Source organism: Beta vulgaris, chromosome 1, assembly GCF_026745355.1.
Source record: "Beta vulgaris subsp. vulgaris cultivar EL10 chromosome 1, EL10.2, whole genome shotgun sequence".
In the NCBI taxonomy this organism is placed as follows: domain Eukaryota; kingdom Viridiplantae; phylum Streptophyta; class Magnoliopsida; order Caryophyllales; family Amaranthaceae; genus Beta; species Beta vulgaris.
Window position 1 is genome coordinate 35,587,608 of NC_079202.1, and position 24,899 is coordinate 35,612,506.

A 24,899-nucleotide genomic window follows, 5' to 3' on the forward strand; every position below is an offset into this window, starting at 1 on the left:
AGAGTATTAAAAAAGAACATGTACTGCTAATTAAGGGTCCGTTCGGTAATACTGTGGTTTTCTGTTTTTTGGTTTTTTGATTTTCAAAGTCATATGATATATGTTCTATAATGAATAAAAAATTAGTCAAATTTATTGGGAACATGATAATTTTGAAAACTGACAACTAAAAAGTGAAAACCACTTTTTCTGGTTTCCAGTTTTTGGTTTTTAGTTTTCAAAAAAACTGAAAACAAAAAACGATAACGAACGGGGCCTAAACACTATTGAGTTCATTAAGAAGATATTCTTACTGCTAAGCTTCCTTCCATTTTCGATTGATTTAATTTGTGAGATATCGATACCGTAATGTATCATTAGTTGTCTGAAATAGTCGAATTGAACTATAAAAGAAAGGAAAGAGCAGTAGTTAAAACAAAATTATTCAAGAACATAATTAATTTTTTCAACATACAATTAACACATTTCAATAAACAATGAACATACTTCCACACACAATAAATATATGACCAAATATAACGAGCATGTGACTAAAATGAACATGTTAGTAATAGAATGAACATCATCATAAAAATGTGTACTTGTATTTGTAAATAGTACAATAAACATCACATAATCATACAAAGAACATTTGAACAAATATCACACATTTATAGACAAATATATGATAATCAACCCATCATTAATTCATATCATTTCATTGAATATATTACAAACACATAATGAACATATGATTGAAATGCAATAAACATCTTACCAACATGTGTTTCAGTGAACATATGCTTATTGGGCGATGAACATATGTCGTAATTCATGTCATTAATGCACATTAGTAGAATATTTGTTAATTGATGCGGTGGTATTGCTGCGATTTTACCCATACGCAATAATATATCATGTAAAAAAAAGGTAAAATATAAAATAAAGATATTGCTGAGATTTCGGCCAAAAATCGCAGCAATATGGTATCAATAGGAAATTTTTAGAAAAAAGTTGACTATTTGACCAGACATATTGTTGCGGTTTTGACAAAAACTGTAGCAATATATTAAAATAATATTTTAAAAAAATTTAATATATTGTTGTTGTTCTTGTCAGGAACCGCAACAATATCATTATAAAATATTAAAAAACAGGTAAAAAACGTGTGTGTCATAGTTAGGGTTTTATTTTTCTCACTTTTATTCTCTTAGCAACTGTTTCCTCTCCACCTCTCCTCTCTCCTCTCAAACTCTCACTCTGCTGTCATCCCTCACTCTGCTCTCATCATCTCACCGGCCACTCCAACCGGCGCTTCCTCCCTCCTCACCCACTGGCACTTCCTCCCTCCTCACCCACCGGCGCTTCCTCCCTCCTCACCCATCGGCGCTTCCTCCCTCACGCTATCAGCCTTCCTCATCTATCTCTCCAGATCTCCTTGTCGTAACCCTCGTTCGACGCAACAAATCCACCGATAGCGCTTCCTCCCTCGTTCGTTCGTTCATATCTCCATCAACACCGGCCATCAACACTCGTTCGTTCACTCTCCTCGTCGTTCACCGTACTAGCCCCAATAGCGAGAAACAAATTTTCACTTCGAATCTGGTTCTTTCGTCGAAATCTGGTAGGTTCGTTCGTCGTTCATCGTTGGCGAGGATGAATGACCAACGAAGATGCGACTGATGCGAATGGAGACATTGATGCGAAGATCTTTTTTTCGTTTATGTTTTCCTTTTTTTCGTTTTTTAGATATGTTTGTAGATTTTTGTTTTAGGATGTTTTTTGATTTTCAATTTCTTATTTTTTTTTGATATATTTTTTGTTTTTATACATTGTGTTGCTTTAGTTGTATTCATCTTGAAGTCATTGTTACGTTTTTTTTTTATGAATGATTGAGTGATGTTTGTATTTTTTTACATAAGAAATTTGTGTTTGAAACTGGTATTGCAATTATTTGAGAAAGTTTTGTTTATCATTACTTTGAATTTGTTGTGTTTTATTTTTTTTTCCAGCATTTATTTTTCAAATGTGACGACAAAATGCAAAAAAAAATAAAAAAATTATCCTGTACTAGTACCCATCGCTGCGGTTTTTGCTAGGAACCGCAGCAATATGCCTATTTTTTATTATTAACTACACCATATTGCTGCGGTTTTCCCAAGAAACCGCAGCAATATGCTTTATAAATCTGATACAAATTAAATATATTGCTGCAATTTTACCCAAAAAACCGTAGCAATATGTTCAATTATTGTTGCGGTTTAAAAACGCAGCAATATATTAATTACCTATTGTTGCCCCCTCAATTGCCGCGCGGCCAAAACCGCCGCAATAGGTCACTTAATGACCGCACCAATAAACATTTATTCTACTAGTGGCAATTGATATGTGTCAAACACACAATGAACATATGAACAACTGTACTTGACATCTGAACAAACACATAATAAACATATGGCTAAATATAAGAAACATATGACCAACACGAATCCTATGAGTACATTATAATAATAAAACGAACATATATTTACAGTACAATGAACATTACCTAGTTTTTTTTCTAGATGTCGAACTTATTCATCTCCTTTGTTCATTGGGCTCTCACCTTTGTTCATTGTTGTAATACTCCATATTTTTGGATTTATTCTTTATAAATAATAAATATAATGAATAGAATCGAAAGGTATTTTATTATTATTTACAAAAAATATAATATAATACAGTTTGGGTACGATTACAACTATAACGTAATTATATTATAGTTCGGTTTATTTTAATTTCGGAATAAATAAAATAGACCAAGTCCTATTAGACCTAGGATGGCCACACTATAAATAGGAGAGAATAAAAAAAGAAAGAACAAAAAAAATTCAGAAAAACCCTAATCTCTCTCCCTCTCACTCTCAACCATCTTTCTCTTTCTCAGTCGTTTTCTCTCTCTCTCAAATCCTACATATTTCCTATATACTCCCTCCGTTTCCTAAAGATCTTCCCACTTTCCGTTTAAGGGTGTTTCCAAAAGATCTTCCCACTTTTGCTTTATTCCTTATTTGGCAAAACAAATTTCCCTATTTACCCTCTCATGTCACTATCATATGGTCCACTATTACATTATTAATTCAATTTTACTCCCTTTCTCTCTCCTACTTTAACCCCTTTTTATTTGTTTATTTATCTTAACCCCTTTCTCTCTCCTACTTTACTCACACCATGCCCCACACAACTTGATTTTCCTTGGTATCTGTAGGAACAGTAAGTGGGAAGATCTTTAGGAAACGGATGGAGTATATATATATATCAAACAACCACTATAATTTTACTCAAATGATGTAGGAATTGTGGTTGACTTAAGTGTTGAGTTTTTCCATTTTTTTAAGTGAAATTCAAGGTTCAGTTCTTAAACCAAGCAATTTAAAGGGGGGGGGGGGATGGCGGTGTATGGTTTGTAAATGGGGATCTACGTCGGGGCCCTATGTGAGGGCAGTCCAGAGAATTTCTTCTTACATATTAAAAAAAAGGCAAAATGATGTAGACGAAAGTTGATCCCACGTTGTCTCTGAAGACTCTATCCAACTAAGTTCAGGGTATAAGTTATTTGGTGAAAATTCGAAAACCGGGTCAATTTGGTTTGGATATTTGTAGGTCAATTTGGTTCTGAAGTTTTTTTTGTTCTACTAATCAATACATTGATCCAAAAATAAAAAGGCTCAACACAGCTCACTTAAATTAAAAAACCCTAAATTCCTTACTCGCTCCTCACATTCTCCTCACGCGCATCAGTCCATCACACCATTTTTCTTAGCAAGCAATCTCACACTCTCCTCTCGATCCTCCCAAGCCATATATCTCTCCTACATTTCTCTTTGCTCATCTGTTTCTCTCCATAGTCACTCTCTCTCCTTAACGAATCTCATATTTTTACTCACTTTCGTTAATCACTAGAAAGAAAAACAGTATAAGTGATTTGGACATAGTATTTTGGTAGTATTTGTAAGTCTTGAAAAACGATTGTTTGTGCCACAAAAAAGTTTCATTTTTTTTATTTGATTTTGTAATTTTGGTTTGATTTGGAGTGAATTTTGATTTGAAATTGTACTTGCATAGTAAAAATTGAATTTATTTCAATCTAACTTGATTTAAACTAAAAATCGATCTTACACCCCTAATTAAATTAATTAACATTCACTACATTATACATTATTTTAAGAGTTCATTTGGTTATTTATTGATAGGAGACGGAAAGAAAAATAGCGTTTGTTGATTTATTGGTAAAAGAGACAAATAACTATTTTATTATTTTGGAAAAATTGACAATAGAGGTCTGAACTTTGGGTGATAATTTTTAAAAGGTTTGAACTATTGATTAACCTGTGTAGGTCCCAACTTTAGGGGGTCTTAACTTTTAGCGGGCCTCGATGACTTAAAACTGAAGATTTTTTTTTAAATCTCACCTAGTTCCTACATCCCTTCCTCAATTAACCCTTCTGATGTGACCTAAGTTTTACAGGTGATGACCTATTAAGCAAGTTTTAAGTCACTAAGGCCCGCTAAAAGTTAAGACCCCCTAAAGTTGGGACCTACACAGGTTAATCAATAGTTTAGACCTTTTAAAAATTATCACCCAAAGTTCAGACCTCTATTGTCAATTTTTCCTATTATTTTTCATTTTTCAGGTTTAGAGGGAAGAATATTTGTCTGGTGAACTTTAATCATATATAATATTAAAGCAAGAAAAAATTGTCCTACGTGGCAAGACCTCAACCTTCCTCTGTTCTCCTTCACCCTCAACTTTTCGACCTAATGCTTGCTTATGCCACGTGGCATTGCTAAAAATAATTTTAACAATAATCAATTAATTCCTCCGATTGTGTAACAATGAAGGAAATAATATCAACTACAATAACTAAAGGAATCAATCAACCAATTATCAATTAAGGAAACAAATCAAATATTATCTTTTTTTTTTAAACGAAAATCATATATTATCTTAGCGGTCATTCTTATTATTTTCACAAAAACCAGTTATGGAATTATTTTCAAGCTAAATACCAATTTAGAGGAGAGAGAAAATATACAATGAAAAAGATGAATTGATATAACAACTTTAAGTTTTTCACTAATACAAGATACTCAAAAAGTCAAAATATGAAATTTCAAATATAAAACAAATATTAGCTAAGTACAAGCCAATGGGTGCGTTGGTATAACAACTTTAAGTTTTTCATCACACCTATCAAACTTATATAATATAATTAATTTAAAAATTACCTAATTTCAAGCCAATGGGTACATTGGTCTAATAATTTTTTTTTTAATATTATTCACTTTTGGTAATGAATACCACACCATTATCATGAGATGCTAGCCCCTTCAAGAAAATATGCAAATGTAATAATAATAGTAATGCAAGTTTATTTTATTACCAAACAAGAAATAAAAAGATGATTTTGTTGAAAAAAATATAACACACCATGATTATGACTAGAGATTACATATAACAAAAACAATAACAACTCAAATATTCAATTTTTAGTCCCAAAGTGGTTTAGGTAAGCTAATATGATAATCATAAAAAAATCATATCCATGACCAATACATACTAAAAGTATTTTTTTTAAAAAAAACAAAGTTAAAGTGAGAGAGGTAAAATAAGAGTTCATCTATATATATGTTCAAGAAATTGAATTAGGTAAAAAAAAATGAAAACCAATATATAAGCATCTGTCTACTTTAACTAATTTTGACATAACTATGATAATATAAGTTTGGAAAATTTAGATAAGATTAAACAAATTTAGATATAATAATTAAGTGTTTTTCAGACAACTTAAGGGAGAATTAAGAAAATGTCAGACAAGATAAGTTGTTTAAAGATAAAAATGGATACTCACTACTAAAAAGTTAAGGTCAAGAGTACATTAAAACATTAATCTATGGCAATTCTCTCTCCAATTTATTGGATATATATTAATATATTATTCTATTATTGCGACTAAGAAGGTTGACAACCTTAGGCTTAGGGACTAGGGTCACTCAAATATTTTCCCACATTCTTACATTCAAATGAAACAAACGATATAAGTACATACACTTATGAACTTACGCTTGATACTAATATCATTTTTAAAGAAAATTCACACACTTTGAATTTGGCCCATTCTATAAAAATTATAAAATAAAAGAGTAGGAGAGAGAGTGAAAACATGACACATGTGCTTAAATTATAAAATAAAGCTTTCTTTAATTTTTATAATAGTTTGCGAATTATTTTGCAAGTTTTATGAAATATCCCAAAAAGAAATATGTTGCGTGTATTAAGAAACTAAGAATAGTAATTATTTTTCTTCAATATAATCCAATATTCTTTAACTAATTATTCTTGCAAAAAAAAAAACTAATATAACTGTTCATAAATTTAACATCCTAAACTCAAATTATATATGAAAGTATGAGTGAATCATGAAGTAGTTGACATTATAGGATATCAATAATTATTTCTTATATGCATGATTAAATATAGTTTCCTTGCTAAAATAGATATTTCTCACTTATTCATCATTAAAGTTAAGCAGCGCCATGATTTTCTTATATAATTAATATTGTATAATACTCATTCAGTTAGATGAAATGGGGAATGATGTAAGATAAAATATATCATCAAAATTGTGGTCATTTTAGGGAACTACAAGTAAAATAATTATCTTATAATTTTATATAAAAGTAATGTTTTAAACCATATAGTGTGGACGATATTAGACTGGAAAGAGAGATATCTAATGAGCATTGCGACACTAATTTAGAAGGTGAATCAACAAGATGAGTTAATTGTCAAGCTTATATGTAAAAAAAAAGGGGGATTTATAAGTATTCAAGTTTAATTGGTTTATAATAGAGTGAAACTTTTTGAAAAGATCAAATAAAGTTATTGAATTGGAAAAGTTGTTAATTTATTTAACTTTGTTTTGGTTTTTTTTTCTTTGATGTAGAAGATAATATTGAAATGTACATCTTATAAAGAACCTATAAAACACACATATATTATACAAGTAGTGCGTATTTATATTTGTTTACATTTTCTAAATTAGTCTTAATGAATATTAAAACTTTAGTTCGCTTAATATATTCGAAAATTGGTTTTAGGAAGAAATTAATGAATAAGGGTTAATTGTGGACCATTGAAGTCACTTGAGGTAGTCTTTGGGAGGTGAAAAGTAAATTGAGAAACCCTGTATTATACTCATTCCGTCAGATGGAATGGGAAATAAGGTATGATACAATATATCATCGAAATTGTGATCATTTCAAGTAGCAACGGGGAATAAGGTATTTAGGAAAAAAGTAGAGTGGGGAAACCCTGTATGATACTCATTCCACCAGATGAAATGGGGAATAAAGTATGATACAATATATCATCGAAATTGTGGTCATTTTAGGTAGCAACGTGGAATAAGGTATTTATACCCCGTATGGTACTCATTCCGTCAGATGGAACAAATTTCCTCTGAGGTTTCAAAAAAGGCAATTTTAGTTGGTCGTGTGTCAAAAGTCAAGGACAATCCCTATCGCATGGTGGGTTTGTATCTCCCGAGACCAGTTCTCAGTCATGGCCAATTTTATGTAGCCATTTCTCAGTCATTGGTAAAAATTGCCTAATAGTACTCCTATATCAGAAAGATAATGGGAAGTCTAATACTTTAAGGCCATTTCGAGGAAAAAATGAAGATGTAATGTAGAGAGAGTTTCTGAGACGATTGACCCCCCCCACTGGTTACTGGGATGAAAACCAAGTTCGTGCAAATTTTCTCCCTGTTGAGGCGGTTGAGATCCTTAACCTTTACCATCTCAACCCTTAGATGATGGCTTTCTATGGGGCTACACCAAAATTGGTATGTTCTACTAAATAAGACCATCACTTTATTAATTTTTTTAAGAATTCCCATACAGTTGTTGGCGATTCTATTGTATCGGAAGTGTGGAAGAAAATCTGGAATTCCAATCTTCCTCCTAAGGTGTTGTTGGCTTTACTTATGATGATATAATTGCTTCTGACTATATTATACTTCCTCCGTTCTTTTTCTACTGCAGCAATTGGGTTTTCACGCTTGCCAATGCTCAATTTTTACTATTAATATCTTTATTTACTATTTAGTAAAATTATACACATTTGATATTTAATTTATGTCGCCGGGGAGGGGGGGCGGTGTTGGCAGCTTTTTAATTTATATAAGTGTTGACAAATAAATGAAGTGCTATTCAAAAAAAAAAAGTGCTACTAATAGTGGTACAAAATTGGGGGTAGGATTTGAATTAAACTTCTTCAATAGTCAAAGACAAAAGGGTGGATCTTCAACATAAAAAAAACAGCTCAAAAACACATCAAACTAGTATTACAAAGTAAAGCAACGGAACAGCAGACTATTACATATGCGAAAGAATTACAGAAAACTATTTTCTTGAAGGAATAGCAGACTCGCGAGAATATACAGCCAAGAAAAAGAAAGAGCGAGCGAGTATAAAAGAAATAGTGATACACCTTGCTCATGGCTGCAACCTTCCGAACCCTGCTCATGAAGAGACTTTACCCGGAAGGAGCAATTAGCATATGTTAAGAAACAGAAGGGGGAAAAAAAGAAAATAATCCCAACACTCAGACATCATACATGTAAGTCAGGAGGTTGCACAGATAGTTTGCGATTCTGATGGTAAAAGTGGAATCGCAAATTAATAATATCAGAGCCCTTATATCGCCTGTGACTGAGAGAACGAAATGCGAATAACGGACCCATCAAGGGTGGTCGCATTTTTGCACACAAGGGCTTCAGTTGCCTGCTCTTCATCCTCAAATAAAACAAGGGCTTGCTTCTTGCCATTGGTCTCAAAAACTTTAGTGCTGACTATAGTGCCATGTTCCTCTAAATGACTCACTATCTCTTCCTCAGTAATATCCTGAGGGATCGTGGACAAGTGGATCATTTTTGTCGGAGAGCAGCAGTAGCGATAATTTTTGGCCGCATTACGGTTGAACCGGTTGAGGTTTGAGTTGAGGTATTCATGAGTATCAGCACCTGTTGTGATTTGAGGATACCTGGAATAGTTGACATCTAATCGCTTGCCAAAGAGAGTAATCCCCTACATATAATGAAAGGCACCACTTCAGCTCGAACTCAAAAATAAATATTTAAAAGAATTAAGAAAATGAAAGAGAGAACAATAAAAAGAGGAGACATGACCATTCAAAACGTCACAAACTAAAATAAAAAGAGGGTTTTAGCTACAGATCAGTCTTAAGTGTACCAGACGTTTTGTAAGAATTTATTCATCACAATCTCCAGCCGATCCCAATTTTTAAAAGCCAGATAAATGATACTTCCAGCTTTTCCTCAACTATCCAAAATTTGACGCAATAAAAATACTAGACTAGTCATCTCGTGTGGCAGGTTACACACCCGTGATCTATATGAAAACATTGTAAAAGTTGCAAAACTCGTCGAACCTACAAAGCAAAATTAAGTGCTCACATTGTATGTCGCTAAATGTCCACGCCTGCACTATTCCCCACTGCCTTTCGCATGTTTATGACCATGAAATAGTAAAATTTTCGAAACCTAAAAACCAACTTCAACAGTTACCTTGTCCATTAACACCAATATGATTGTACCTAGTATACTGTATAATTCTAATGAAGTATACAATTATCCCTCATTTTTTTAATTCATTGTTTCAGATTTTTATAAAACCTCAAAACTTTCTGCCTTAAGTTTGCAATTACTGATTCAACTTGGCGGCCAAATATGAAATTCAATGAAGAAAGAGTTTAGAGAGAGATCAAGAAAATTTTTGTTTTGTTTTCTATTGTATTGTTAATAACGGTGGCCCATAGCTAGATGGATGGAGCTTGGAACGGAGCAGAAAGAGAAAAGGAGGTCACATAATTGGGATTTTATTGTAATCTGTTGTACTTTTAACAACCTTAGGGGTACCTCATCAATTTGTAAGACAATGAAGGTACCTCATCAATTTTGTCAAACCTTGGGGGGTACTTCATGAACAAACCCTAAAAGAAAAAAAATTAACTGGGAAGCAAGAGGTGTACACAAATGGAGGATTCCTGATTTCAGAAGATGACAGCTACACTAAAGTAAAAATGTGGAAGTGATGCAAAATATTTCACCTGATGATCATATAGCCACAGCCATTACACCATCTTAGAGAGTGGACAACTGGACGCACACCCATTTTTCTCCCGAACCCCCTTTTTTAGTGTGCGCCCAAAATGCCCCTACTAGCTCCCCAGAGTACCGAGATGGTTTCGAAATGGGGCGAGTTGGATGCTAAGGTGGTGCAGCGTGGCTGTTTTTTAGCATGGAATATGTGGTTTGAACGCAACAAATTCGTTTTCGATAACAAGTGCGTACCCCTTGAAGTCTTGGTGCAGCGTGTACTACGCCAAGTCGACGACCACAATCTCTATTCCCAGCGTATCTATGCTGGTTCGAAGCGGCTGGGGGTCCTTAGTGCCGATAAGTGGCAGGCGCCAGTGAGCGGAATCGTAAAGATCAATACAGATGCGTCTCTTTGCGAGGAAGGACAAGTGGGCCTAGGTGCTATAGCAAGGGATAAAGTGGGGCGAGTCTTATTTGCTGTCGTGAGAAGACAAAGAGCATGGTGGCCGCCTGATGTAGCGGAAGCTAAGGCTATTCACTTGGCCATGATTTGGGCGAAGAAGCAAGGGTTCAGAGAGGTGATCATTGAATCCGATGCACAGGTTATTGTCTCTCGACTATCAAAGTCTGCTATCTATTTTTCAGACTTGGACGCGATACTAGGGGATATCATCTCTCTTTGTACTGATTTTCATGCTATTAGCTTTTCTCATGTCAAAAGGGGTGGGAATTATGCTGCCCACCACCTTGCAAAAATAGTGCCTTTTGGAAACGAGCAATGTTGGATTAATCACTGTCCCAGCACTGTCTCACCATATGTACATGAACACTCTGTCCCTTGATTAATCAAGGCACTATTTTCCTTTCAAAAAAAAAAAAAAGCTCCCCGGAGTACCAAAGGTTCCCCTGAGAGTGAATTTTGATCCACTCTGAAAGATATGTGTATCACTCAACCAAATGCACCAAATAATTGCTAATAAAGGATTTTGCCCACAAACCTTATGCTCCTTGCCCTTCATAAAGAAAAAAAAAACCCAACTACAAACTGCTCGAGCATGAAGCAGGGATATAAGACCCACCGCTTATTCATGCCTAACTGCAATCTTTACAGAAAATTTTGGGGCTTAGACAAGTATACTACATCTCTACTCATCATATCACATTGACAGAAGTTCAAGAGGGTAGAAGACTATGACCAATTCACCAAACAAATGAAACATGAGCTTCATGAAAAAGCTTGTTCTGTTAACAAGACCATTAAACTTCTACTTCACTCAGCAGTTGCATAAAAAAGGACCATTTTACCAAAGCAAGAGTGCTACTCTAATATCGAAAAATGTGAAGAACTCAATCTTGATATAAAAGTAAAACATTACATGAGAAAATGATACTCAAGGTCTTTACTACAAAATCAACCTCGGAAGCCGGTGCAATAAAACTTCACAAGTATAATATCGCAAAAGACTGAGAAAGAGACACTAATCAAGAGCACTCAAAGATCATACCTTCAGAAAGTGAACAGCCAATTCGGCTTGGAAGCCATCACCCATCTGCACTAGGGCATGATCCGGTTTATTACGAAGAAGTTTAATTCTCACTATGTTCCCATACAGAGAGAACAAATTGAAAAGTTTATCTTCATCTATTCTCTGAAATACAAACCAAAAAGAACAAATGACCACAAGGATACGGCATGAAGCCCGACCAAATTACATAATAGAAGGGAGGAAAGGGAGGAAAAAGACGATAGACTTACATCAGGATCTAGGTTAGAAACAAGGACTGTGCACCTGTCGTTCATTCCTGTAATTCCAGGAGGGAAAACGCCACCAAAAGCAGCTGCAATAGCTGAATGGTTCGCCATCTAAAATAAAATATGAAAAAAACTAAAACCATAACCATTGATTCACTTAATGTCAAATGCAAACATGACATGCAGATCCCACGTAAATACAAAAGATAATGCATATAAACTGCAAACAAAAGTTGTTTACCCAATTTCCCTTCACAAAACACAAGTTGGACAAAAAAGTTGTAGCCTGTAAATTTTTTTGAGTCATATGTTTCTTAGTTGTCTATGTCGAATATCTTCCCAAATTAAACAAGAATACATAGATCGATATGTATGTCATAACAAAATGAATATTGCGCAATGTGCAATCACCATATCAAATTTTGTAGACATCATTATGCTTAAAACAAGAAGTTTAGCACATACTTCCTCCGTTTCTAAATAAGTGCAACATTTGCATAGTGTTTACTATTCACGGTTTAAGCTTTAATTAGCTTTGGTGATTTATATTTTAGGAAAAACATAGTCATGTGGGATCTTGTTAGATTCGTCTGACTGTGAATTTTTTTAATATCAACTTTTTATAATTTTTACTTATTGATAATTGAAGATATTAATGGTTAAAATAATGCATTGGCAAACGTGAAAACAAGAAATGTTGCACTTATTTAGAAACGGAGGAAGTATACAGTGGGATAAAAGTACACTAATTGGAACCACTGAAATATCAAGCATTGGTATGTAATCATCATTAAGTTGACAGACCGGCTATACTCACATAGAGATGGTTAAGGAACACACATATGGTGCAATATAAGATTTCGAGGACGTAATTACGTCGAAATACTTGTTACAAAGAGGAGAAAAGTAGTATTAAGAGCACAATGGAAAGAGGAAAAAACATAGCAGAAAGAAGCATCAGCATCACCAATGATGAACCTTCATAGCCTCACTTGACGAGAAGTACCTGTGGAAAAGCAACTGAAACACCAAAAAAGTAAAAAAAAAAAAATTATTACTTATAATGAATGTAAAAACAGGAAAATTCTGAAATACAGAGCACAAAACCGCTCACCTGGTGATCCACCTGCCGGAAGTGGATACATACCACCACCATCAGCATAACCAGGCTGTTACAAACCTCCATGTTAATTTCACGCTGATAGAACTGAACATTTTTCTAATTGATATTCTGGCATACCTGAGAAGACCTGCCTTTTGGTTCTGATGGCAAAGATGAATTTGTGAAATCCCTGCTTATAAAACAAAAACAATGCAGTAACCATAATGCCCGCCTTAGAAAAATTCCTCAGCATAAAGTATTTCAACAAAATAATGAAAGCTTGCAGCGTGCTGTATACCTTGTCCGCTCATTGTTATAATTTACTTGCAGTTCATCCAGACTGCATCAAGATAATTAAAAAATCAATATAAATCAAGTTAACCTATAGTTGTCCATTAATATATAGTTGAACATTCTAATCACCAAACTTGATAAATGCAAACAAACATATACAAATGAAACAGGAGCCATATATTCAGAGCAGACATACTTCGAATATTGAATATCCAGTTGGCAGCAACCATCATAGATATTGCGTCCCTAAAGAAGATCCGGAAGGGTTAGGTCATTTTCAAGTGTCACAAGCAAATATATGTGTAGATAATTGCGCTCAAACCTGAAGCAAATTTCGAGCGGTGACCGCACTATGGCGTGATTGATATTGGATAAGGGCTTGGAAACCTACAGAAGAACCATACTCAGAAGAAACTGGTCTATGAATTATAAAATACACAAAATAGCTGAAATCAACATCTATCAAAGAACAAATGGGATGGCTACCCTATATTAAGATTTAATGGCTACCCTATATTAAGATTTAATGGCCAAAATCTCAAATTTGTAATAAGTATGTAAATATATAAGTATCAATGTATAACATTAAATTATTTACACAGATATAACAGATATAAACATATACACAATTAAGAAATATTATTTGCCAGTGGACTAACTTCAACTACAAACTCATGCCAAGTCAACTATATATACTCAACATAAAAAGTAAGCATCAAAAAGCAATTCTACATAGAAAGAGAGAATGTGAAAAAGAAAGGAAAGCAGATAAGAGAGAAGAACTTGAAGAAGCTGACCAGCTGACTTCTGAAACGTGACAATCTTCTCCACTAATCCATGAGGCGAAAAAACTTGATGCAGCACGTCCACAGTTATTGGATAGACCAGTTGATGAATTGTAACTAAGAGAATTCGATTGGGCTGACTTCCCAAAGATGCCCCCACAGCAGACCAGCATAGAGACAGAAAAGGGGGAGAGAGAAGAGAATAAATAGAGAAGAATATATAGGGAGATGAAGAGAGAACTTGCAGAAACAAAACAAGTAATAAATTATTTTGCATAAGTTAACAGAAACACCACAAAGTACAGCAAGGTGAAAATTTAGCATGAAATAGAAGCTTCACATAGGCAGAAACCAAAAAGAACAGCCACAACTAATGTTATTCAAGACTCCTCTGCAACTAGATACTGCAGAGCAAGCCATTTTATCATCAAAGCAGAATCTATAGGTGCTAGATATGGCTTTCTAATCAACCCAGATTCTGCTGAGAGCAAATTTATCAGATTTTTTTATAGATAACTTTTATCACAGCGGCAAGACTTCTCAAAAAATCCTAACCAATTTAGGTCACTAAAACTCGGAGTTGCAACTCTCCCCCTCCACCAGCCCGTTCTGGTAATACGCCAATTTGGCCACTATTAGTAGATAAAATGATTTCTTTTACTTTTGAATTCCAAACACTTCGATTAGGAGTCAGTACACAAAGATTTAAGGTCATTTCTTTAATTTGCTCTCCATTTCTAAGTTCATAGCTTTCGCGGTAACTTCATCGATGTTTTAAGGGGGACTGAACTTGTTTCTTTGAAGTTTGAATCCAGCATATAGCTAGTTGATTTAGATATATGTATAGAGCATGCTAGTTGATTTTGATATATTATAGCAAACCGATATAAAAATATCTGGAAGTCCCTACTCCTGATCCCTACTGTAGCCACCAGATAAAGATGCAAATTTTTCCTTATTCAAAATGTCAACATGGCACTCACTCTAAGTCCGTAATCCATCATGTTTTCCAGGCAGAAAGAGTATTAGCACACTATTGACAAAGTCGCACACCAACAACCTACACTACTTCTGAGTCTTGAATGCTGCGTAGTTTACACATGTTGAAGTTTGAACCACAAATCCTATATGTACCACCTCTACATCCAAATTCCTACTGTGACTTATGCAGACTGAACATAGAAACTTCTTTCATGTTTTAGGCTGTGACAGTTATCGGTACTCCACAGAAAAGGGTAAGCAACAAAGAATTTCAAGAGCAAACACAGCTTTCATGTTATAGGAGCTATGATCAGCAACATGACTGCCTTCACATCAAATTCTCAACTTTTGTGCAAGACATTGAAAAAAATGCAAAAATTTCAGATGATTTGAGACATGGATGTTTTCATGTTGATCAAGAAGAATCTCGCTGATAGAAACCTACATGCATATGACTAATCAGCTCAAAAACAGAAGCATACAACAGATCCTTAAGCTGTCTTAAATATAACATGGGATAAACCACACTCAACGTAATTATGTCCAGCCAAAAGCAAATATAGAGACGGATATACAACATGCATGTCAGAAAATGATGCATGAGCTTCTTGAGGCTGCTTTTACTTCTCGTAAGCAAAATCCAATAACATGAACATGAAGAGATATGGGTAAAATATTTAATATACATGATACTTCGTATTAACCAACCTCATCTCCTCGCCCATGTGAATTCTGATCCATTGTTGTTAGTTCTTGATGTGAAGAAAACTGAATATAAACATTTCTTCCCCTAAAGAAAAAAGACGAAATGAGATTATTAGTAAGTCAAAAGGTCCATATTTCACAAGTAATAAGGTTCATAGAGGGGTCATGCTATTCAAGGTCACAAGCATACCAGCACATTAGTGCATCCAACTACACTTTGTCATTAAATCATCATTTTTCATCTTTATAATAAAAGATAGAGAAGGAGAATTCACTCAATCATCCATGTCTTAATTAAACACCTCGAGAAAGACTGAGAAGATCGTCACACAATTACAAGAGGACACTTACTTCAGCAATTAAACCACAGGAGATTTAATTGTTTAAAATGTTTTCAGATAATCAGGCATTTTCACAAGAAATCCAAGAAATATGAGCAGACAAACTACCCCTCAAAGAAAAATCTGAGCTAAAAGTTAGTAGAAATACAAGCAGCCACCATTCTTAAGCCATCATGTTGATGTCTGTTTTGAAGCATTTCAAATCCCAGTCCAGAACATTGTTTTAGAGACCCTGCTTGAGCTCCCCAATCAAAGCATCAACCAACACTAATGTCTTCAGACAGAAATTGTACATCAGCATTTGTGCATAAAGGGAAGTGAGGGAGGTCACCATGAGATTAATTTAACACTGGAAGAATATTTTCCTTTCGCCTTTTCATACCACTTTCACAATGAGCATCTCTTTGGTAGCAAGAATAAGCTACACAAGTTTGCAGAGTCTTGAGCTCGCCAATGTTAAATTCCATAATGACTACCCCAGAAAGCAGCAATCTTCTACATTCTTAGAAGAATATAACACTTCTGAAAATTTCTAATTTTAAAGTGAATACATATGGTAGCGAATACCAATCAAAAAAATTTTGTTTTATGCTTGTTAAGATGAATGTATGAAACGACAGAATGACATCCAGCATAACCAATTTCAAATCCGCCAATCAGACTATTGAACCCTCTTACAGCCTCATCAGAAATCCACCACAGGGAACAACATAGATTCCTTCTAGGAGTCCAGTTAATCAAACATGAACCCACATTAAATCTCCTATCCCCATGTGCATTGAAACATTTCATTTACTCGTAAAATAAAGCTTCACGACAGAAAAGGTCAGTGGTAAGTATCCTGCTCTTTTTTCTATAATAGTAACACAAACGAAAGCCTTGACCACAACAATGCAAACTAGGTCCAGAAAAGAGCACACATGTCCCAGTAAAGCAAACTAAAACACCATGATCATGAAAGCCGACCCACACATACGATAGAAGTTAAAATAAACTTCAACCACACTGACCAATATTGAAGCTTATGATAGAAGCAGATTATTCTTCATCAACACACCTTATAGTCGGCTGCGTGTTTGTGTAATACTGCAAAATGTTAACAGCTGAGGGAACGTCTTGCATTTGAACAAGAGCCTGGAAACGGTTTTATTTTTTTCCAAAACATTCAATCAATAAATTTGTCCTTCACAAAGTTCAGCAGTGCCCTCTCTAAAATACAAACAATGGACAAACCTGATTCTTTGCACGCAACATCACTAGTTTTGTGATCACTCCAAACGGCTGGAACAACTGAAGCAAATCATTCTGGGCGAAGAAGAAAGATTCATTGATGGTGTAAGATAAAGCAACAAAAACACAATAATGTACAAGAAATCAAGAAACGTAAAAGAAATTCACATTATAGGTTGAAAGACATCACTATCAATATTGTTTCGAATATCAAGTAACACGGGATCTCATAAATGCACAAACCTCAAAGATTTAGCTTGTTTTCAATCAGTAGCTTGCACTACTCAGGGAGGATTTTAAGCCTACGCAGTATGAGCGCACATGACTAAGTCCATTGAAGGATCTTATTTTATAACAATGAAAGAAGTCGCAAACAAGTCTTTTAAGGAAGACTCATAAACCTAATTGGATATTTATTAAGGGTCAGCCGAAGGAAATATGACAAGGGATTTATCCAATATAGGTTTCCCGTCACGACAACAAATCTAGAGTCAATGATTTAAAGAGCGAGGTGAGAGTACACATAAGATCATCAATCAAACTTCCCTATTGCTACTACTCCCTCCGGTTCTGAAAGATCCTCCTTGTTACTGTTACTATAGATACCGAGGAGGATCAATTTGTGTGGGGTCTGGGTGGGTAAAGTAGGAGAGAGAAAAGGGTTAAAGTAGGATAGAGAAAGGGAGTAAAATTGAATTAATAGTGTAACGGTGGACCATATAATAGGGACATGAGAGGGTAAAAATGGGAAAAAATTGCCAAATAAGGAATAAAGTAAAAGAGGGAGGATATTTTGAAAACGCACTTAAACGAAAAGAGGATCTTTAGGAGCCGGAGGGAGTAAACAACAATTCATAATCTTATTATTTATGCTTCCACATAATGTTTATTCAAACACCCTTAAAATATTCAATCTAAGTTGGTTAATTAACCCAAAAAACTATTTTCTGATAAAAATAATTAAGCAACAAAAAATTTACAAGGTTCTTTATTAGGTTGTCCAAATTATCTTATTAGGCATTTTATACACCGAAATTTTATTATATTTCCGGTGTTAGTTGTGAAATGGATTAAATAGGATTTCTTAAAATTCTAATATGATAATCCTAATAGATGGTATTATCTTTATTAACATAATATGCTATTGCATCTTCTAGGTACCCACGACCCTATAAAAAAGGGACATAATCCACAAATGGTCCCATCTCCTTTCTACTATCAAATTGTAGACTAGTTATCTCGCAAGCAAATGAAAACAAGAGATAATCGAAAGTTGTAAACCCAATATGGTTCGAAAATACCGTTTTGGTCACGCTTAGCAGTTTAGTGGGAACACAACGGATACATTTGACATGGACCACATAGCGGTTTCACCTGTGAATTTAGCGTTTTTAAGAGTATACGCCAACATTGTGAAATATAATAATAAATTGTAAATTTGTAATACTTGATGAAATCTTTTACATCTCCTAGTTTACCATATTGTTGTTTACACTATATACTACCTCCGTTTCTTTTTAATCTACACACTTTCCTTTTTAGTCCGTTTCTTTTTAATCTATACACTATTGCTTTTTTTATTTTTGATAACATATCACATCTACTTTCTCCTCTTTTTCCACTCATATCATTCACATTTTAATACTTTAACCCACTGTTTTGTTTCTCTCTCTCACTATTTTTAGTTTCTCTCTCCACCTTTTCAGTTTCTCTCTCATACTTTTGTACTTCCTCCTTCGTTCTCCCCCAAAGTGAAGTGAGTAAATTAAAAAGAAACGGAGGGAGTATAAAATGAACTTACATAGCATTAGTTGTTTATGCTTAAGACCACCATAGATCTCGTGGTTGTTTTTGGTTGAATCTTCTCTTTAGCTATATCTTTTTATATTGAATTATGTCATTATTGGAGGTGCGTGTCTATATGCAAAGTATGTCTTTGATACGAGAAATGCGAAGAAATTGTCTTGCCATAGTTTGTTGAGCCAAAAAAATTGTTTGTTTAAATCCACGAGTTTGAAATAGTCAAATTCAATTAGCCGGAGTTGAAAATTGTTTTTATACGAGAACTGAATTGATTTGGGTGTATTTTCAAACCATAAACCCCAATTAAACTTAATTCAAAACAATGTTTGCTACATGTTTCTTTCACAAATTGCACGCTGAGTTGGAGAATTTTCGCTCTTCATCTCCCTTCTTCTACGAAGGAGACTGGCCGATGTCATGGGGGTAAGTCAAGTTTGCCTTATATCATTCTACATCAAATTTCAAGAGCGACTTTATATTCTCCACAACCAGTCTCGAGTGGCATCTATAGACACTCAAAAAAAGTATAACATTTTCGGTGTTAATTATAATATATACTAGATAGAATTTCTTATAATTCAAATGTAATTATCTCAAAATATAGTATTATTTTTGTTAAGAGGATATTCTATCCCATTTTATTACTCATGAGTATTATTTTTGTTAAGAGAATATTCTATCCCATTTTATTACTCATGAGTCACGACCCTATATAAAGTGAGATCTATCTAAAGATTTAAGAGGTTCGATGAAATAAGTCACAGATTTCCCCTTCTCCTCCCTACTACCAAATTGCAAGCGAGTTATCTCGTAAAAAAACGAAATCAAGAGAATCTCGAAAGTTGTAACCCCAATCAGATTCAACAAAAATTGTTTGTTGCATTTTTTTTTTCATTTTATATGCAGATTTGATCATTTTATGGTTCCCAGCTGCGATGGACATAAAATCTGATTTATGATTAGCAATAATCTAATATGCGAGGTTATCAAAAGTAATAAAGCAATTAAACAAACATAATACACAAAATAAGAAATAAGAAAAGGATTAAAAATTATATTCCAAGATGGAGACTATTTTATAAAGCTACATCACAATAGAACTCATTGGTAACTACATGGGAGTTTAAAGAAGAATATAAGGAATAAAATAAGGACCCTCATAAGTTATACATTTGTCGCCTAAGTCTTGGAACAGCGGCCGAAGAACAATCGATAACCTTGAAAGTGTTGCAATAGAGTTTCGTCATTTATTGGAATTTTTAGAGAATGTGAGAGTAGTAGGTTTAGAGAGAATGTGTATTTATGTAGAAAAAGTGCCAAAAACCGAAAATGGTGAGGCTTGTTCACAAAGAAATTAGGGTTTCTAAAAACGGGTAATAGATGCCACCACAATCCTGTGTGGCTCACAGCTTGGACGACGCTTCACTGGCTTTGGAATCTGCCTAAAGATGTGTGGGCCACAAGGTTGTGGGCCGCAAGGTTGTGTCCCCCGTAGCCAACTAGCATTGGTTGGTTTCTCATTTATTCATAAATAACCAACACATCTTGTCTTTAATCAAATATTATCAACTAAAATACGGGATTAAATCCTTTAGAACATTCATAAACAATAAATTTCGATTTTTTATGAATTTATCTATTAAAAGAAATATTTAAAATAGAGTGAAAAATAATTAATTATCAAGGATAATTAATTATGTTTTTGAAATGGGTTTCAACCCCTTTCATTCTTAAATAGGTCTTAAAACATGTTGTAAGGTTCAAAAATGTTTTATGTACGGCCATTATATAGCTCCATTTGTGGTCCGGACCAATTAGGATGACGGTATATTACAATCATCGAATACCAATATGGGGAGACATGATCTTTTTGCAACTACTACACATTCCATCTCTCTTGTACTAATTTTATCCTTTCACTTTTCAAAAAATAATCAATCATACAAAAATGTACAAGAGACTAAGAACAAACAACCTAGAAGAAAAGCATTTGCCAAATAGTCTTGGACAATTTACGGTGGCCATTGTGTCAAATATGAACCATGATTCCTGTATTGTGAATTAATCAAAGCCAGACCTTACAAGTTTTGGAATATTAAGAAAGGATTTATACTCTGCAAATGGGAATAAAGGAATACTAAGTCGTTTAATTAAAAGAGGTTGGCAATTATCAACCAAGACAATTGTTGCACAACATATCTCATGTAAAACTTCTTGTTTGACCAAATTAGTTCTTTCCAGGCCTCTTTTTTCACTCCCTCTAAGAAATCTTTTCTCATTATAAGTTAGGATAGTCCATTTAGGCTTCCTCAAGTCAATACTCATTGAGGGGGCAACTACGCCCGATTCCTATACACTTGTATCGCCACCTAAGCTTTGGTGTGACTTATCCCAACTTCTACACCCTTCCAAAAATGTAAAATTGCTGGCATAAAAAAAAGGTGCATATGCTTTTCTAGTTCCCTCTATATCCTTTAGTTTGTAATAGCCAAGATGGACTTTAAAAAGACACGGTAAAAAATTAACCAACAATGAAAGAGAATCTCAAATATACACCAATGACTTCATGAAAAACACTCCCCCTTTCAAAAGAAAGATAATAATTTATGACAATATAAAAACGCTCCTATTCTCCTATAGAAATGCCATGTCATTATAGACATGAATTGAACTTTAATGTTCTCATCTCTATACTCTTACACTTTCATCGATCAAGAGCAATGCAAGATAATTTTCCTTTACCTATCCAAGGTACCCCCTCTGATAGCCAAAATTAGCCTACCTCCTAAAAAAGTAAAGATAAATAAAATAAATGTCAACAAAACATTACATAGATGTGTAGTTGTACCAGGGTTTTTGCAACATGAAGATGTCGCTTTTTGTCGATACTACCAATTCCCTTGAAAACAATATTCTGTTTGCAGGAGAAAATTTCTATAGCCAAGATGACAAAATGAGCATCACTCAGAACCACCTAATATTATAGGTATCCTATTACACACGTCTTACAATTATTTCTAAGAAATCCTCACCACAAATTTTTGCAGAAAAGACCGGAGACATGTGAATCTTTTTAGCCAACTTTTACAACCAAAAATTGGAAATATTAATGACATTTTCCATATATCAACTGCAAATCTTACCAACCATCATAGTCGATGCTAACGACGAACCTAAACAGCCAATTCAAATAATTAGTACTTAATAGTGTCAGTTCTTCAATCAAGTCAAGTGAACCAACCAACACTTGGTTGATGCAAAACAAGGTCAAAGCCTAGCAAATCCATAAACTAGTATAAATGCAACAAAATGACTCAAAATAATTAAATTAGTTGATTTTTTAATTATTGAGTTCGGATTTTCTTACTGTTCAAGGTTGCAAGTAGTGTTATGGTGTTGGTTTTGATTGTTGAGGGCCAAAATTCAATTATTTATCTATGTTCCTAAGTTGTTTGTTATTTGCTGAGCTTAGTAATAAATCCCATGCTTTTTTACCAAACTCTTAATCTTTGAGTTTTACACGATGCAATTTGTTAGTAAATTTAGTTAGATAATTAGAGTAGCGTATGTAACTAAAAGGTCCAAAAATCAGACTTTGTTTCAGTTCCTTGGAATTTAAGTAGTCCAGTAAAAGTTAGTTCTTGTTTAGGAAAGTGGCTTGTACTTTCCTAAATCACACGGCAAAGGTCTGCTTTAGGAGTAAGAATCCTTCGCCTTCCATAAATCTGATTTTGTGGATGTACTTAGTATTTAATTTTGGGAGAGGTTTCTTATGCTTCCTAAAATTTGGTTGGAGGTGCTTGAAGAGCAAGTTTCTTAGTTTTATAATTGTATTGCCTATATAAGGGCATATGGTTCATTAATTTTTTTTTAAAAAGATGAGATTAGCATTTACTTATCTTTGTGAAATTTTTTTGGAATTTATGAAATTTTCAAACCTTGAATCAATTACTTTGTGTTTGAGATTTAAGATTGATTGCTCAATTACAAAGTAATTGTAATTGAGAACAAATCAAGACCAAATTGGTGCCTCACTTTGGGTTTGCCGAATTGTTTTATCTTTTACTATTATCTTGTGAGTCCTTTTCCACTTAAACAAAGCAAAAATCTAATCTTTAATTCAAGAATGGCTCAAATTTGGATTCTTGAAATCTTAGTATACAATAATCAGATCATAAACTATCTAAGAAATATAGTAAAGCAATGAACTCATAAAGGCACAAACACTCAGCAATAGCCTAACCACACAGAAAACTTATGAAGCTTCTAGAACTAACTCCACAAGCTATGATATACTTATGCCCATATCACTACTTAATCCATTGGTATCGAGCAAAACAACCAACCACAACGTCAGAGTTTTCAATTTCTTCTTTTCAAAAACGATTTATCTCGGTCACGACATGGAACTAAACAATCGGTAACCAGTTACATAAGGATATCAGTCACATATACACCCTGTCCAGCATACCCTCGCCTTCCCTTGAAAATAGTCCAATAACAATATTTTGCAAATTGAATATAAGAGAAAAGGAAAGGTAAAAACAGCAATTCAGTTGAAAACTGTAAAAGGGTCAAATTAATACCTCAGAAATTTCATGTCCCACATTGCGTACATGAATAACCTTGGATGCCTCAGACATTCTTCTACGTGGAATAAGCTGGAAAAAAAAAAAAAAACAGACCCAATGATCATATATTTTTATAACCCATATCACTTCTTTCACTATTACAGGCCCGTCCCTGAGCCAGGGCAGGAGGGGCGGCCGCCCTGGGCCCGAGGATAACAGGTCATTCATTCCTGATTTCCAGCCACAACACTTGAAAAATTGATCTGATGAAATCAAACAAGAACAAGTGAACACAAATATGCCCATCCACAAATTGTTACATAAATTTTCTTATCATTTAGTTCCATGAAACAAACAAACATGAATTAAGAAGTTATACCAGAAATTCATTGGAATCATAAGTTTATAACATGTAAATTATCCATCCCTAAAAACATGAAATAACATATATGAGATGAAGAAAAAATAAGTTGAATTCATGAAACAAACAATAACAACCGCATAAAACCAATCGCATGAATAATCACATGAAGTAGATCTTAAAAATCGCAATTGCACACCAAAAGCCGCAACAAAACAAGTAGATTCATCTAAGGAACAAAACAAGAACCTGGAACGAGAGTCTGCAATTCGAGCTTTGGAATTAGCCTATGAGTGACGAATTTGCGTATGACTTTTGAGAGGTTCGAGTGGTTCTAAAGGAATTGAATTTGCGTATGAGTTGGGAACCGGCACCGTGACCGTCACCTTGAGCGTCTTTTGGAGTGTTACTCGCCTATAGGTTATACCTATTGTAGTTTAAGATTTTTATTATCCAAAATACCCGAAAATATAACATGAATTCATGGCCGGGGCTACGAATTTGGAGGCCCTGTGCGAATTCGCAGAAAGAGGCCCTTAATTCTTCCCCCTTTAAGTATCTAAATAAACGTTGTACTATAATCATCTAGGGGTGAAAGTTCGGTGTGCGGTTTGGATTAGGGCCTAATCCAATCCGATCCGAATAAAATTTGGATTTTAAATTTTCAATCCGAATCCAAACCAATTAGGGTTTGAATCCGATCCAATCTGAATTTTCATACACTAAATTGGATCCGATCCGAAAATCCGATTTTTTTTTAAAATCTTGTTTTTCGATGAAATGAATTAAGCACAACAACAACTTATTAGATTTAGGAAGTGAGGAATTAAG

General features: G+C 34.1%; 1 protein-coding gene across 2 annotated transcripts; it reads right to left on the minus strand.

The window, feature by feature from the left end:
* Positions 1 to 8,258: 8,258 nt before the first annotated feature.
* LOC104896095 (polypyrimidine tract-binding protein homolog 3) lies at positions 8,259 to 24,531 on the minus strand. 2 transcript variants are annotated; one of them, XM_048644232.2, is made up of 16 exons: positions 24,318 to 24,531; positions 24,087 to 24,134; positions 23,723 to 23,797; positions 17,337 to 17,408; positions 17,161 to 17,237; positions 15,766 to 15,847; positions 14,089 to 14,212; positions 13,614 to 13,678; positions 13,488 to 13,537; positions 13,296 to 13,337; positions 13,136 to 13,187; positions 13,010 to 13,064; positions 12,902 to 12,915; positions 11,899 to 12,006; positions 11,648 to 11,791; positions 8,259 to 9,108 (listed from the first exon to the last, which is right to left on the minus strand). In XM_048644232.2, the coding sequence occupies exons 3-16, from the start codon at positions 23,777 to 23,779 to the stop codon at positions 8,719 to 8,721; spliced, it is 1,332 nt and encodes a 443-aa protein (XP_048500189.1). In that variant the 5' UTR covers positions 23,780 to 23,797; positions 24,087 to 24,134; positions 24,318 to 24,531; the 3' UTR covers positions 8,259 to 8,718. The 2 variants fall into 2 exon arrangements, with proteins under 2 accessions (XP_048500189.1, XP_010681101.1); XM_010682799.4 differs by lacking the exon at positions 24,087 to 24,134 and having other exon boundaries at positions 24,318 to 24,529.
* Between the last annotated feature and the right edge of the window lie 368 nt (positions 24,532 to 24,899).

What these genes read in the sequence shown, in the direction of transcription:
- LOC104896095 (XM_048644232.2), bottom strand. Translation starts at nt 23,779, where the DNA reads ATGTCTGAGGCATCCAAGGTTATTCATGTACGCAATGTGGGACATGAA. An exon ending in CACATGGGCGAGGAGATGAG is followed by an intron (nt 14,213 to 15,765) that starts GTTGGTTAATAC and finishes TTGGGAAGTCAG; the next exon opens with CCCAATCGAATTCTCTTAGT. An exon ending in TGGCTGTTCACTTTCTGAAG is followed by an intron (nt 9,109 to 11,647) that starts GTATGATCTTTG and finishes CATTATATGTAG; the next exon opens with GGGATTACTCTCTTTGGCAA.